At 41.1% G+C, this 15,323-nt stretch overlaps 2 protein-coding genes across 5 annotated transcripts; both read right to left on the bottom strand.

Annotated features, from left to right (window-relative positions):
- Positions 1-1,219: 1,219 nt before the first annotated feature.
- Positions 1,220-6,660, bottom strand: LOC103476191 (uncharacterized). 3 transcript variants are annotated; one of them, XM_008428338.3, is made up of 5 exons: positions 6,475-6,660; positions 4,480-4,678; positions 3,951-4,367; positions 2,382-2,435; positions 1,220-2,254 (listed from the first exon to the last, which is right to left on the bottom strand). In XM_008428338.3, the coding sequence occupies exons 1-5, from the start codon at positions 6,595-6,597 to the stop codon at positions 1,797-1,799; spliced, it is 1,251 nt and encodes a 416-aa protein (XP_008426560.1). In that variant the 5' UTR covers positions 6,598-6,660; the 3' UTR covers positions 1,220-1,796. The 3 variants fall into 3 exon arrangements, with proteins under 3 accessions (XP_008426560.1, XP_008426561.1, XP_008426562.1); XM_008428339.3 differs by having other exon boundaries at positions 4,480-4,675; positions 6,475-6,659; XM_008428340.3 differs by lacking the exon at positions 2,382-2,435 and having other exon boundaries at positions 6,475-6,658.
- A 774-nt stretch (positions 6,661-7,434) lies between these two features.
- On the bottom strand, positions 7,435-12,846 carry capns1a (calpain, small subunit 1 a). 2 transcript variants are annotated; one of them, XM_008428337.3, is made up of 11 exons: positions 12,694-12,846; positions 11,939-11,988; positions 11,818-11,854; positions 11,378-11,470; positions 11,241-11,298; positions 11,013-11,077; positions 10,796-10,864; positions 10,404-10,482; positions 9,410-9,526; positions 9,259-9,317; positions 7,435-9,179 (listed from the first exon to the last, which is right to left on the bottom strand). In XM_008428337.3, exons 2-11 carry the CDS (start codon positions 11,983-11,985, stop codon positions 9,153-9,155), a joined length of 651 nt encoding a protein of 216 aa, XP_008426559.1. In that variant the 5' UTR covers positions 11,986-11,988; positions 12,694-12,846; the 3' UTR covers positions 7,435-9,152. The 2 variants fall into 2 exon arrangements, with proteins under 2 accessions (XP_008426559.1, XP_017164179.1); XM_017308690.2 differs by having other exon boundaries at positions 11,939-11,985; positions 12,694-12,834.
- Between the last annotated feature and the right edge of the window lie 2,477 nt (positions 12,847-15,323).

The following is a 15,323-nucleotide window of genomic DNA, read 5'->3' as shown; positions in this document are numbered from 1 at the left end:
CATGGAAACCAGCAATCTGAACACTAACAACCATTAAAAACACGAGAGTAAGAGCTGATTTACTTGTTTGTTTGCTTGTTTATTTAATTCGTTTACAGTCTATTGATCATGTTGACATGAACAAAAGTTCTGAATGAAATGGAGCAGCTGGAAGAAAAGAAATCTTGAATGGTCTAATCTTTTCTAAAAAAAAAAATAAAAAATTATTTCACGGGGGTGCTGCGGTGGCGCAGGGGCTAAGCACAAACCACGCATGAAGGCCCCAGTCCCCGACGCGGCCGCCGCAGGCTCGACCCCCGCCGCACGCCCACCACCACCAACCCCCCCGCCAATCAGCCACCAACCAAAGCCAATAAAACCCTAAAAAAAAGACTTTAAAAGTAAATTCACTAATCCACAAGCAACTAATCAATCAGCCATATAATAGTCTTCTACTTTAAACCATTGCATACATTACATTTCACATATTTTGTATGATTTGCGGTCTGTAACATCAGTGTTGAGCTGACTCCTCAGTCGTGCTTTATCATGTTAAACTGACTCACCCAGTCAGACAGCACAAGTTAAAACAAGATCGTTGTTTCTCCTTGAATCTTCCCAACTTCAGCATCTCTACTGACAGAGAAGCTAAATCTGCTACAACCAACAGATTTATGATCTGACTTATCAAACCGCAGGCGGATTTTTAGTGTAAATAAAGTTGTGCGCGTTCAACAGAAGCTGTGCTTCAGGCTTCACGTCAGCAAAGCTGAGCTGCAGCTCCCCCTACTGGCATATATGTGACATTATAAATCTGTCTGGAGGTCTGCGGCTGGTTTACACGTCTCTAAATCCATCTTCTTGCTCATCCTTACTCTGTATTTCATGTTACATTCTGACAGAAAGGCTTGTGAAAGTTCCAGTTTTATCCAAGTGCAGCAACAGCAGGATTAGTTGGTGATCAATCCAAACTTGAGCTGCAGCTTCCCTGCTCCTTTGTCATGAAGCAGCATGTCGGGGAATCCCAGCTGTGTGGTTTGGGTTCTCGGGATGAAACTCTCCGCAGGCAAAACGTCTGCAGAGATCGGTTTAGATCTCTTTTTCATCGCGTTGAGAACCTTTTGGTTAGCTTTGATGAGAAAATGACGCCAGATCTGTGAATTTTGTAGATGTCCCTGTGTGTCAACACACCTGAAACGAACGGATCCGAACAAGAAGAAAGAAAAAAGGCAAGTGTTGGTTCGGTTTTCTACATGTTGGGTTTATTCCTTATTCAAAAGAACTCATCGGAACCTTTTAATTCAAGTGTTTGTGCGTAATATAAAAAAACAGACAGCCACAAACTCTTAGCATATAGTTCTTTTCAATGCATCTAATACCAGCTTATTCAGCTCCTAGACATAAGGACCATATGATGGTCAGGTGCAGACGGCCACTCAACCATCACAGTACATGTGGTAATCTCCAGACACCGAGGCAAAGGAAGGTTACAGCAAAACAGCACACAAAATGACGAGAAGATTTTTCTTAAAATAAATCACCCTTTTCTCTGTCTTTTATCTTACCATTATCGTGTTAAAGTAAAAGTTTCAAAAGAGAGGCTTAATTTAGAAAAACGAGGCAGGAGGAATCCCACCTTCAGTAGCAAATTAAAAAGAAAAAACAAAACTCTATGGTCCTATTTCTGTTTGTACCAATAAAGTTTCGAAATAAAGTACAGTAAGCAGACCTGCCAACCAACAGAACTTCATGTTCCTGCACCTGAGGGCCGAGCAAAAAGTCAGTGTCATGGCTCGCCGACCTCTCTCTGGGTCGTGTTATAACGCCGGCCGTCCGTTCAGTTTGTCGTGCATGAGGGCGATGGCTCCACCTGTGAAGTCTCTGAGCACCTGCACCGTCTCCCGCTGCAGCTGCAGCGACTCGCGCACAAACTCCTGCTGCGTCTCCGCCAGCTGCTGCACCGACTCGGCCAGCAGCTCCAGGGAGCGTGACACCGTCTCCAGCAGCATGTTGGTGGCGTGCTGCTCCTGCAGGCTCAGGGCGGCGTTCTGCAGCAGGCTGTCCCTGGAGTTGTGCGCCGCCGCGGGGAGCGTGACCGCCGGCGACGGAGCCGGGGCTGGGGCCGGAGCCGCAGCACCGGCGGACATCGGCGGCTGGACGTGTTTATGGACGCCGTTGTTCACTTGGTGCGCTTCGGCGGATTTTCCTGGCTGATTGGAGGGAGGCACGTCTTCTCTCTGGTCGTCGTCCGAATCTCCGAATGGGGTTTCGGTATCTTGATTGCAAAGGAAACAAAAAAAAACAAAAAAAAGGGAAATGTTAATCCTTTCGTTAGCGAGAGATTATGAAAACGTATTTGAATGTTGTCTAAATGTTTAAGAGAAGAGAGAAATCCTAATCACCTTCTGTTGGGGGGATCTCATACTGCATATCATAAGCTGGCTGTGATGAGTCCCCTAGAAGGTTTAAAGCAGCTGTCATGCATTTTAAAACAAGCAGCTGAAAATCCAATAAGTCCCATCTTCACAAAGAAGCAAAGTCACGGAAAAGAGTTATGGCAGTCACTGTTGAAGGTTTTGTTCTGACAGCTTCCCTTAAAGGGGCAGTATTATGTATTCTCCAGACATTTAGTGCCACTTTATAGCATAAACAAGTAACTCTGCTAACTTCAGCTATTCTAAAAATGCTACATCTCATACATGGCTTTGAAGAAATTTTACTTCTCAATTTAACGCCTTGAAATTGGGCCTCTGTCCCTTTAAAAACTCCTGCTTTCTGAAACTCCGGCTTAAGGAAGTCATCGCAGCATCGCTCCTCTACCTTCACTGAGAAGTAGCTCATACATTGAATTCAGCAGATGCCCAGCTTATTGGAGAGTCCACAATAAACGATTAATCGTATTAACTGTATTGAAATAATCAACTAATTTGGTAATCAGATTAAAAAAGAAAAAAAAAGCAATTTGCTGAAAGAACAACACACCCAGAGTAGTAAGTCAAAACTGTACAAATGTATACATTTTGAATTTAAGATAAAAAAAATAAAAAAAACTTTCTGTAAATATATTCTACTCAGAACTCAAGTGGCAGTTTTAGTTTCAGTCGATTCAAATTTTGCAAATAGAAAAAAAAAATCTACTCCTCCTCCTTTTGCATAATCAACAGATCAGCCCTACACCATAAAGCAATTATTATGTGTTGTTGCATTTTTGGCAGTAAAATGTACTGCTCAAAAAAATAAAGGGAACACTTAAACAACACAATATAACTCCAAGTAAGTCAAACTTCTATGAAATCAAACTGTCCACTTAGGAAGCAACACTGATTGACCCGACGAGGGTCCCTGTTGTCAATCAGTGTTGCTTCCTAAGTGGACAGTTTGATTTCACAGAAGTTTGATTTACTTGGAGTTATATTGTGTTGTTTAAGTGTTCCCTTTATTTTTTTGAGCAGTGTATAACTTTTGCAAAGTTGTATAAAAAAGTGGTTAAATGAAAAACCTGCAAAATGTGTCAGTTTTTTATCCAATTAGTCACTAGAATAATTTATTACTAAAATAATCACTAGTTAATGACATGGAGAAAGAGAAACCAATAAACTGATCAGATTCCAAGTATTGAAATAACAAATATCGGCCACCATTACACATGATAGAGAGATTTACAGAGATTAGAATCAAATACGCATAAATTAATCATGTTTAGTTGTTGACTGCTCTCACAATTTTGACGTGTTGATAAAAGTCTCAACGTTTTTCAAATGCTTTAACCGTTCCTCAGATATATCACAGACACGTTTTAAAAGTTTCCTGAAAATCTCAAACCACAAAACATTTGCGTGTCTGCCAAACCCTTCAGCCGTGACTTGAGCGCTTTCTGATGAAGGTGACGTGGAAAAGTTTAGACTTTTCTTTTTTTTTTTGTCCTGCATAAATTTCATCTTTTCCAGCTGAACTCCTCAGGTCGTTCATACCGTAGGAAGTTGGCGGCGGCGGCATGGACGACATGTCCCCCCCGCCGTTGGGAGAACTCTGCATTCCCATCATGTCCTCCTCTTCCATCTCCTCCTCTTCCTCGGGAACGTCGTCGTCGTCCCCCAGCGGACCGCACTCTCCGGTGCTCTGGTCGTCTTCGTCCATCTCCAGTATCTGAAGGACTATCTTCTCCGTCTGAGTGAGGTCTCGGGAGAGACGCGAGTTGAGTCCCCTGTTGGGCACGGTCCCCGACCGCATGGCCGCCACTTTGCGCTTGGTGTCGCACTTCAGGTCGGACCATTTCTTGATGACCTCTATGACCTCCCGTTGGCACTCCCCGATATCGTTGACGCGTGCCGTAATCTCCGCCCAGGTGCGCTTCTTTGAGTCGGTCGGTATTCCTCGGTTGAATTTGCCTTTGAAAAAGAAAAAAAAAAAAAAGTAAGAGATTTGCGTTAGCTTCGAAGCCGATTCAGAACCTAAAAACACGCCCTCGTCACAAAACGGAGAACACAAACACGCACGTACCCACAACCACTGAACGGTTCTTCCTCACTTCATCCAGCAGGACGTGGACTTCACTGAAAGAAAAACGAGCTTTTCTCTTCTTGAAGCGGACAGCGCTGTCGTGGTTGTAGTACACCGGAGAAGACATCCTGTCCACCCAGTCCCAATAACTCCAGCTGCTGCTTGGCCTCTGTAAGGCTTCCCCAGCAGCTACAGTCTGCTGGACAGCCAAGCAGAAGAAAATGCCAGAGAAGTGCATCCACTTTGTGATTTATATAAAATTAGAAACCTTTAATGTGACATATTCTGAACAATTCACGCTAAAAAAACCTGCAATCAAATCTGCATCTGGGTTTTTAATGCATATGCTTCAACTCATTGTGACGATGAAACATTTCGATGCCCCTTGATCTTCAGCTTTCAAAGACACGACTAAATGTTTCTTATAAAAACTGACATCAACTTTGAACTGTTAATAATCGACAGTCTGAGAAATCCCCCGTACCTAAAAACATCATTGTCCTGTTATGAAAGCCTGTGGTAACAGATCTATGGACAGAAATAGGGCCAAGAAAAGAAAATCAATTCTGACTTTAATCAGAATTGAAAGTTATTTCTCTTCCTGCACAACTCAAATCTGTCTGGTTGCTCCAAAGTGTCAACCTATATCAGAATTAATATTATGAGGTTAAAGTCAAACTTTTTTTTTATTGACTCTTATTGTCTTCCATACAAATCCATTTCTAATGCTGCGTTCCAGTTGTGTTTCAAAGTCTGAAAAATCAATTGTAACACCCTCTGAAGTTGGAAGGCTTCCCACTGGGAAAGCGGGAGCAACTCCAACTACAGTAAACCACAGTTACGACTTGTCAGCCCAGCTTCGCGTTTCAATATGGCCGCTCCTAGGATCAACAGTAGTAAGCTGTGATGGAAACATCTTTAGTTCAAGAGAGAGACACTTGTAAGAGTGCGTATAAAGTCAATGCTGCGTGTAGCTCCTACAACTCTACAATTAACTACAAGTTGGGCTTGTTTATGGAATGTCAACTTTAAAATGATGCTCGTAAGAGTTAATGCGAACAATGTATGGGCGCCGCCATGTTGAAATCCCGACTTTTTAACCGGGACGTTGTTACTTCGGGTGTGACGTCAAACCCAGCACCGAGTTCTGACTTCCGAGGTAACCGGAACGCAGCACTAAAGTGGAAAGCTCTCCTTTGTATGCTTGTTGTAAACTACGCTCTTGACTAGTGTGAACGGAGCAGTTTGTAGTGTTCGGATTCACTATAATGGTGGCGGGAGGCTAATTCAAAGGCGAACAAGCTAAAAAGGTGCTTCAACATGGCTTACACACCATAGTCAGGTTATAGAACATTTCCCCCAATAAGACAGACATTTTTTCTCTTACAGGCTGCATGTTAAATCAAATGTCGTGTATATAGAGACCATCACTTTTTGTAAAATAGCATAGAGACGGCTTTTTAACTGGATTGAATGAGCAGAAACGGTTGGCTGGTTTTCAGGGCAGCTTTATGGAGCAACGATTCTGCAGAGCTGAGGGATTTTTATCACAGAGCTGCACTGATATGTGGATGCACAGCAACGAGTAGATGATTGCTTAAATGCTCAGTGAAAAAGAAAGCGGCTAACTAAAAATGCTTACATGCATTAATGGACAGCACAAATAAACCACGGGGGTGTTGAACCTTGTCGTTAGCTCAGAACAATGGACGATGTGTTTAAACATGCGACATCCATCCAGACCTCAGGTTGGTTTCAAGAAAACGTCTTTATTTTTCGTGATTAGAAGCGCTGAGGCTTATTGAGCTTCTTTCAAAACAATAAACACCAAGCAGGCGTTCATTTTCTGTTGCACAACAACAACCCACGAAGCTAGCTCCCTGCACTGTAGGCTAGCTACCTTACCTGGCAGCTAATGATGTAGTTTCCGCATGCAACCACAGTTTACATGTCGTATTCTTATCGCAAGCATAACTAACTGAGCGATGAACTTACCTTCAAGATAAAGAAGGCACAATTTATTAAGAAACGTGAGGAAAAAACTTCCTTTTCCACTGGATAGGAAGTCAAGCTAGCCTGCGTAAAGCTAACGTTATATAAATTATTTCCGGTTAACATCAGCGGCTTCCAAAGTAAAGCTTTATGAAATTGTAACGTATACCCGACAATTTTATATCATTTACATCGAATTTGATTATATATACCACCGCTTGTTTTGTTATTATTCCTAATTATGTTTTGTTGTCCAGTAAAATCTATTTTATCCACTGGCTTGGAGTGTTTTATTTTGAAGGAGCGCTCAGAATTTAACTAGGTTTCCTCTTTTCCATGAATACTTTGGGGGATTTTCATTAAAAATCAGTAGTATATTTGAAGTTTTTCAACGATAATTAAACTAAAGTACAGAAAATAAAAAAAGGGGTGGGGGACACTTATTTAGGTTGTTGGCGACTTTTGATTGGCCAGAAACTCGGCCCCGACAGAAAAGCTGCAGCATGCAAATAAAAAGCATTTCAAACCTCACTGAACTGAAAGGGGATGGGGATATTAGGACGCTATTGCTAAAATACAGAGCAAGCAACATCAATACATCTCTAGAACAGCAGTTCAAATATGCCATTTAAGTGTAAATTGCTGGTTGGAGGAAACATGTTTAATTCTTCTTCAGTGTTGCATGGATGACCAGGAAACGGAAATGAAATGCAGGCTAAGAATTTTTTTTTTTTATGGACGCAAGTTAGATGAAGAGTCATGGAGATGTTTACCCTGATTTTGCTGTTAAATAGGGTTTTTTTTGTTAATTTTTTATATAAACATTAAGAAAAAGTTTTAACTGCCCAGCATATTTTAAACACGATATAAAAGGGAACCATGTTTTAATTCAATAATGCTTATTTTGACATTTTACCATTCTGTGGCTGAGCGTGAGAATTCAATCTACAACACACAAGGAAAGACGACTATGAAACAAGTTTTATTCCAAACATGGCACAGGCATTTATTGGACAGCAGCACATTCAGTAACAGTTAAATGAGCGGAATTCTAACTACATGGCAACAACCTTTTAGCGTGCATTAGAGGCACATAATTGACTCGCATAATTCATTGTGCTGACAAAACCTGGTGCACATTTTACCACAGCTGAAGTAATGCGTAAAGTGAGAGGAAGCAGAAAGTGCGTGCGCTGTTCTAACAGAATTGACGTTTAAAACCCTGCGTACCAAGACGAGCGATACTAGATTCGCTCACTGTAGAGAAAGGCTTGGGGTTATAATTTCGATACATTCAGAATGTGTTACCTTTCACCAATTTATTTTAAGCCCTTACATGTGCAGTATGTAACTTATGAAAAATCTTTATATATTTGTTAAAACTGTCACCATGACGTGACGGTATGTTATGAGAAAGATCACCCTCTTTCCTAAGCCTCTATTGCTATCTGAAGTAAAAAAAAATAAAAATCCCCAATCAGAGCCAGGAGGAGTGTCTTAACACTGTCAATCAGCATCGCATACTTGCTGCTAAATGTGCTGCTGGCAGAGAAACAACTTCCCGTTACAGGAAAACCGTTTATCCGCCATCGTTGGTGGCCATGCTAGCCAACATAAGCATTCACAACAGCTTGCAGCATAATAGAGAGCGGTGGTACAGGGAGCAGTGGTTGATGGTGTGAAGACCCTCCTCCTGGCTCCGATTGGTTGTTTCTAGATTGCATTGGAAGCAAATAGAGGAGCTTGATTTTTTTATTTTTTCAGATTGTCTTATTCCTTACCATCATAACAGGACAGTTTCAACAAATATTTACAATTAAAAGTTGAACTGTTGGACTAAAAAAAGTCAATCGGTTAACAAGGACATCGTTGTCTTGATAGTTGAGGGGTTTTGAAGTTTGGCAGAGATTAAAAGATTTTAATTTCATCATCTCACTGTTGTCCAACTAAAAATTGGTGATTACTGCACTTAAAAGCCGGTTTCGCAAATGCAGGGTTCTAACAAATCTGACTTTACACAATAGGTCTTAGAGACCTGCATACCGTACACATGGTCTCAGTAGTGGAAGTTGTGTCAAGGGTGAGGCTTTATAGAGCATTTCTAGGAATTTGCCAGGTCAAGGTTGCAGTATTCATTCAACCGCTGAAGGAATACCCTCCCACACCCAGCAGGTCCAACAAAACAAAGCGGCGGTAGACATGGGGTTGTCACTCAGGCTGACACACGCCCAGAGAGCTCAAAGAAGAATTCAAACAGGTGAAACTGGCAGAAATAAACGGGCGAAGCTGAACCGGGCTGTCACTTCACCTTGCTAACTTATTTTTACCAACACAGCACCAGAGACATGCCAAAAAAGCTTTTATGAATATGGAAAAGGAAATTTGATTGCAAAAAAACAAGTGCATCTTACAAAATGTCAATTTTTCATAGCATGACCGCCAAACCCTCCACCACACATCTGACCGTCTCGGAACAAAACACTGCAGGTATGGAGACCATGCTGCTTGCAGGTTTGACCTACATGCGTTACTCAGAAAAAAACTGCATGCATGCGCTCCTAACTAATGAGGAACACAGGAAGCTGTGGGGACATCTAGATAAAATATTTTTGAAGTGCTTAGATAAAGAGGAGTAATTTCAGAAAACCAGCCGGTGAGGAAGAGGGCGACATCTCCAGGACTCAGGAGTACATGGTCAACTGAAGCCACTGCAATGACGACAACAACCACATAATGAAGTCACTGAACTACAAAACTTGAATCCACTGATATTTTTGATTCAATTACCTCTTGAACATTCACTTTGATAGTCCCGTTTTTGTCTTTGTCCAGGGTTTGGAAGGCCCCTGCAGGAGATCAAGTAAAGCTTCAACACCACAACTCGTTGCCCCGATAAAAGCCGCTAAACTGTCAAGACGATCGGCTCAGATCCACTTACGACACATCGCATCCAGCCTCACGAGGCAGCCGATGTAGTTGTCAAAGTCCATGTTGCCGCTTTCGTCGCTATACCTGCGGATGATCATATTGAACAGCTGGTCGTTGAGGGGGAAGCCTGCAGGAGGAGACGCACAGATCAAACCAGTCCGTTACCATGGAGCTGCACCGACAAACGAACGAACGCACCGGAATCTCGCATAAAGCCTCTGCTGTTCGTTTTATACATTGTATGCATTTTATGCATCAGCATTGGTGAGCAGCACTGTCACTGCACAAGCATGATTGACAGTGCTGAGACCCTCCTCCTGGCTCTGATTGGCCGTTTCTAGTTAGCACTGCGAGAAGGCAGAAGAGCTCCATTTTTTTTCCACAGATTGTCTCGTACGATACACTTTTGGAGACATCTGCAGGGTGAAGCGTTGGTTCAAATTTCTTTGAAACAAGTTCAGCAACATAAAATCAACTTGACATACTCTACTGGATTTAGGTCTAGACTTTGACTAGGCCATTCTAAAATGAAAATCCTTACATACAAGGCCTTCCATTGCTGTCTGCATAGGATTGCACTGGAAGCTGAACCTTCACAGTCAAATCTTTTGAGCCTCTAACCGGTTTTGTTCTAGGGTTCTCTAGTCAAAGTTTGGACTTGACTCCAGGGTTGTGGTCTGACCTTACATGGTTCATTCATTCTCAAAAGACTGACTGTTGCTTTAATCAACTGCAGCTGATCATTTCCACCCAGAGTGAAACAAACAGTTCTCCACAGAGCCAGGTGTGGCGCTTAACGCTTTGGATTTTTTTTTCTCCGAATAAACTAAATTAACATTAAAAAAAAGTCTTCATTTTGTATTTATGAAAGTTTTTTTTAAGTATAGAAATTGTTACACATTTATGCCTAAGCAAGGGACAAAAAAAATCATAAATAATCCCAAGACGGAGGAAAGCAATGAGGTGTGTGCATGTTTTCATGTCGCTGTACTCTGAATCCTCACCTGCAGCTTTGAACGCGTTCGGCAGCTCGTCTGCACCGATGAGACCTGAGCGGTCGGCGTCATACTGCTTGTACACGCCCTAAACAGAAACAACGCAAATATTTAGGGCACTTATGCCAGCACCGTTTCGTAGTTAGTCAGCTCAACCTAGAAAGAGAAGAACCATCAAAGATGTCTCTGAAAAAAACAAAAGTAATTAGACACAATTGCTTTAATCCAGACATATGTAGGAAAAGCAGCCGTCTGTCCTAGTAGCTGGATTCATCTCGGATATGTATTCAAAACAAATTTAAATTAACGGGGATTTTTGGCACGCCGTTCATTCAAATCAGATGATACAGAGTTCATCTCTGCTGCATTCCTTTGTGTCCGACAAGCTGTGCTGCACCGACCTGCCATTTCTTTACGTTGTTCCACAGCTGTTTGAATTCATGGAAGCCAAGTTTCCCGGTGCTGTCCGACTGAAACCGTGTTGAGGAAAATCAAGCAGAATGTCCAAAAGTTCTCCGGCTTCAACCTTACTTCCGATCTTGAGACTTCTTATTAGTATTTACAGAAAACAAACTACATCCATTAATATTTACAGACGACACGTGACAGAAAGGATACGTCCATGACTGCCACCATACTCCTGCAGGATTCGATGCTGAAGCCATCCGTCTTCAGGTCTCCATCTAAAACGAGAGTAAATGATCGTTGGACAAAAATCTTTTAAGGGACGGATTCTCTGACGCACAAATGAACTGTTCAGACCGTCGTCTCAACAGGAGTCTGAAGAGTTAAAGTGAACACACACACGCGAGAGCTTTCAATGCAACAAACAGAAGCGGTGCTTACGCTTTGAGATGATCCGGTTCAGGATGTTCATCAGCTCAGTAGGGCTCACCTCCATGTCCTGTGAGAAACAGAAGGAGACGGTGTCATCAAGGTGTAACAAAAATAAAATAAAAGAGAAATAAAGATGAGACGCTCACATCTCCAGCAAGCTGCTGGAAGACTCTGCGGAACTGCTTTTCCTCGTCGTTTTCATGCTGCTCTGCGTAAACGGTTGGCCGGCGTGGAGGAGGCTGTGGGACAGAGATATGGCACAGGTTAGAAATGCACCAATCGGGCAGCCAGAAATCGACTCCCTTTGATTGGCTCGGATCAGTGACCAGCAGGTCAAATATAGAATAATTGTTTTCTTCACTTTGTGAGTTGAAACTCACAATTTTCATCTATAAACATTGTGTACTTAAAGTCGAAAAACAAAAAAAACAGGCAAAGGTTTTGCACATTTTGATGCATTAACCTCTTCTCTTCACATTTATTAAATAACCTACAACACATTTTTTTCCCTTTTACACATTAAAGACGGTAAGAATGAGAAAACACATGGAAATTGCAGGTATGGATGATGTTATCACCGACTTACAGGATTTGAGGGCGCAAACTGCTCGGGGTCAATGTTGCTGCAAAAAGACCAGAGATGAAAATGGCCATTAACACCGCAAACAACGCTTAGATTTGCATCTATGAAATGTTCAGATTCTCACTTGACAACGTCAACGATGCCACCGACAACTTTTCGGAGATAGAACATCTTCTGTCAACAACAACAAAACAAAAACAGCAGAACATAAAATTAAGGCCTCGGTTGGGTTTGAAAACAAAGGTGTGAGTAAAGTAATGAATACAAGATGTTTGATCTCATAAGTGCCAATGATCGATTAATTAAAACCCCCCCACACAAACCACGTCAAATCAACTCTTGTGCTTGTTTGAACATTTTTGCTTTACCGAACAGTAACCGGTTTGTGCTCCTCAGTCCCACCAGTTGGTCTCGTTAGTCACAACTAGAATTTCCTCTGCCTTCCTCCGAGTCTATTAGCCGCAGACACGCCCCTCAACCCCCTTCAAACACTTCCTGCTATGGAAGCAAAAACTACATCGGACGCGCACAGAGGTGGGAAAAAAATGCAACTAAACCAACCACTTAAACACAAGTCAAATATGTACACGGTGTTACATTTTGTTTGGGCTAAAAGTTAGGAATCGCCTGGCTAGACGGTGCTTTTTAGCTAGTCATCTATATCCTCCAATGAGGTTTACCTAACCGTCTAAACTTAAGCGAAAAAAACAGTTGCAAATGAGAAACTGCAAGTTTAAGACACAGTGTTCCGACGCAAAGCAGCCAATTAAGTTTAGCTTCAGCTAACGCACCAACTCCGACGTCTAACTAAGGAAAACTGGACAAACAGGAGTCAACAGCAGTGTCCCTGCTACCACTCCGTGTTTAAGATGTAGTTACCGTGTGGCTGGAGAGGTTTACAAACTTGCCCTGTGTCCGAGCCTTTACGTGACTTCCAAAAATGTCAGTAAGAACCAGGATCCGTGAACACGCCTTAACTGACGCAGCAGGGGTGAAAATAAGGGAGGCGACAGGAAACGTCCAAAGCAACTTCCGCTTTCCTTCTTAGAAAATAAAATGCAGCAGAGAGGGAATTACCACTATTTTTATTTGATGGTGCGTCTTAATATGTTAGATTGGATTGAATATAATTATTTCTGAACATATTTGATTATCATAAACAGCACCTTAATATTTTACTTAATGTTTATATTAAATAATAAAAATAGTAAAAAATAAAAAACGTGTTTATTGGCAGATAAAACAACAAAATCTTACTGAAAATTATTTCCATGAACTTGTCATCGCTACTTTTGCATGAAGTAATGTATGTCCTAGAACTGTATCACTAATGTTGCAGCATCGTCAGTTAAATTATACTCTTTATAAATCTATGTACTCTTTTATTAATGTAATTATTTATCTATTTATTTACGTATTTTCTTTCTTTCTTTCTTTTTTTATTTACTTATCAGGCTTCTTAAACTGGGCTGAAACATCCTGTGAGCTCGAATGGCAACAAAAAAGTCCTTGAATTCTTGGGTCCTTGAACATTAAGTGTTTTCAAAAATCTTGTTGTAGATTCTGATGACTGTGAGCAGGAATATTCTCCTGTAGCAGTGCGTATTCCTGCACATCTGCAGAAGCCTCTGACTGAGGACACCCTGTTGTTGTATCACAGATTAAGAAGAGGGATGCTCAGGGTTGTCCATATAATTTTCTTGATTCTATGAATCCAGTTTGTTTGATAACATTTTTGCTTCAGAAGACACAGTTTGAATTTCTTTCTCTCCTCTTTACTCCTGATTCGCAGCGCCACCTTTTCAACTCATCTGGGATTTTTGGGTGCAGTTAAGGTATCATTTGCACTTTTGTGATGTTAACCAGCTCCAGTTGTAAACCATCTGGTTGCCCTGGTTATGCATCATAACAAAAGCCCAGAAGTGGAAAAAGTATCAACAAAAATCCTTCCAGCTGCAAGGTATTCAAAACCAGAGAACACTGATCCAGCATAGTGATAGTTTTTTGTCAGAAACAGAGGAAAAAAAAATTTTAAAAGAAAGAAATTCAAAACAAATTGACAAAGTTACTCTTACTTGCTGCCACCTAGAAAAGCTCATTTGTGTTTGTTCTTATTTTCTCTCTTTGCAGAGTTTTCTTCAGGCTTTTTTTTTTCTTTTAGACAGCTCCTCAGTCACCTCTCGTCTTGGGTTCGGTGCAGCTGGAAGGATTTTTGCTCCAACTTTTGGACAGCTGTTAGGAGGCGCGTCCATAGCAACAAGGCATCAGTTTTACAACTAGGAGCAGCTAATTTTGTCCAGATTTGTCCCGAGGTTAGCTCTGTGTTCGTTTTGTTTTTTTAACCACACATTATCCTTCCAATTAACGATCTGTCGGCTTCTTCAGAAATAATAATCTGCAGCTTATTGTTCAGGGTGTCAACACCTGCTTGCTTGTTTTTGTGTTAAAACGGCTTTGTTTTTGGCAAGACTGGAAAACTGATATTTGCAGTTGCCCTCCATTCAGTCTGACAAGAGTTTGGGCAAATATTTCACTCTCTCCAGGGATACAAAACTGATACAAAAATGCCATCATAAGTAACACCCAGAGCAAAAGAAAAGAAAAGAAAAAGTTAAGAACCACCTCACATTTTCCTTCTACTGTTCAATTATGCATTAGGTTGCGTGTGGTGGTGAAACGTTGATGGAATACATTTGCAAAGCTCTGTGTAATGTTTGAGAAAAAAAGTTAACATTTGAGTAAATTTCTTTCTTTTCTCTATGTAACACTTTAGATTTATTGCAACCTAACCATTGCTGAAAACTACTTTTTGACATTTTCGCCGCATCCTTTTGACCTGAAGGGACTTTAATTAGAGTGTCTGTTGGACTGAAAGTCATCACATATAAATAATCTGTTTTAATTTTATTTTTATAGATCTTTACATAAAATATTATTTTGGTGGATTTTTTTTCTGTTACAAATTCTAACGATTTTGCAGCCAATTAATAAATCCCTACAGAACATGTTTAAAAAATGATAGCACCTCACACTCAGCAGTTCATCTTAACGACGAGGGAGAGAAAATTGGGTTCTCATTTATTTTGAAAAAATCTTACTCTGTTAATTGGATTATATAAACGGTGATTAGCGCACAGTGGACTTCTTGGATATTCTGGGAAAATTGCTCTGAAAAATGACACTAATACAAACTGCTACAGGTCCAAAGTTTTTCCTGAGAAAAAAACTTTGGACCTTTGGAGTCTCTCTCTCTCTCTCTCTCTCTCTCTCTCTCTCTCTCTCTCTCTCTCTCTCTCTCTCTCTCTCTCTCTCTCTCTCTCACACTGACTCTGTCTTTTCCCTCTTATCACTCAGAAAACTTGATCACACTTGAAACATGTAATCGACATTATTTTTATTTATTTATTTTTCTTGGTCACACCTAAATGTGTCAGATCATGAAGCAAGTGTTAGAATCATCCAGGTGTAAACAGAGTAAATGCAGATGGCTACAGTGCTGTGGATGGTAC

Source organism: Poecilia reticulata, chromosome 14 (genome assembly GCF_904066995.2).
Source record: "Poecilia reticulata chromosome 14, P_reticulata-male-v2, whole genome shotgun sequence".
Lineage (NCBI taxonomy): Eukaryota > Metazoa > Chordata > Actinopteri > Cyprinodontiformes > Poeciliidae > Poecilia > Poecilia reticulata.
Note: the sequence above shows the minus strand (reverse complement) of the source record. Positions and strands in the feature narration are given on the sequence as shown.

What these genes read in the sequence shown, in the direction of transcription:
- LOC103476191 (XM_008428338.3), bottom strand. Translation starts at nt 6,597, where the DNA reads ATGTTAACCGGAAATAATTTATATAACGTTAGCTTTACGCAGGCTAGC. An exon ending in GTGCCTTCTTTATCTTGAAG is followed by an intron (nt 4,679 to 6,474) that starts GTAAGTTCATCG and finishes TTGGCTGTCCAG; the next exon opens with CAGACTGTAGCTGCTGGGGA. An exon ending in TGAGATCCCCCCAACAGAAG is followed by an intron (nt 2,255 to 2,381) that starts GTGATTAGGATT and finishes TTTGCAATCAAG; the next exon opens with ATACCGAAACCCCATTCGGA.
- capns1a (XM_008428337.3), bottom strand. Translation starts at nt 11,985, where the DNA reads ATGTTCTATCTCCGAAAAGTTGTCGGTGGCATCGTTGACGTTGTCAA. An exon ending in GGCATCGTTGACGTTGTCAA is followed by an intron (nt 11,855 to 11,938) that starts GTGAGAATCTGA and finishes GTCTTTTTGCAG; the next exon opens with CAACATTGACCCCGAGCAGT. An exon ending in GTATGGTGGCAGTCATGGAC is followed by an intron (nt 10,865 to 11,012) that starts GTATCCTTTCTG and finishes ACACGGTTTCAG; the next exon opens with TCGGACAGCACCGGGAAACT.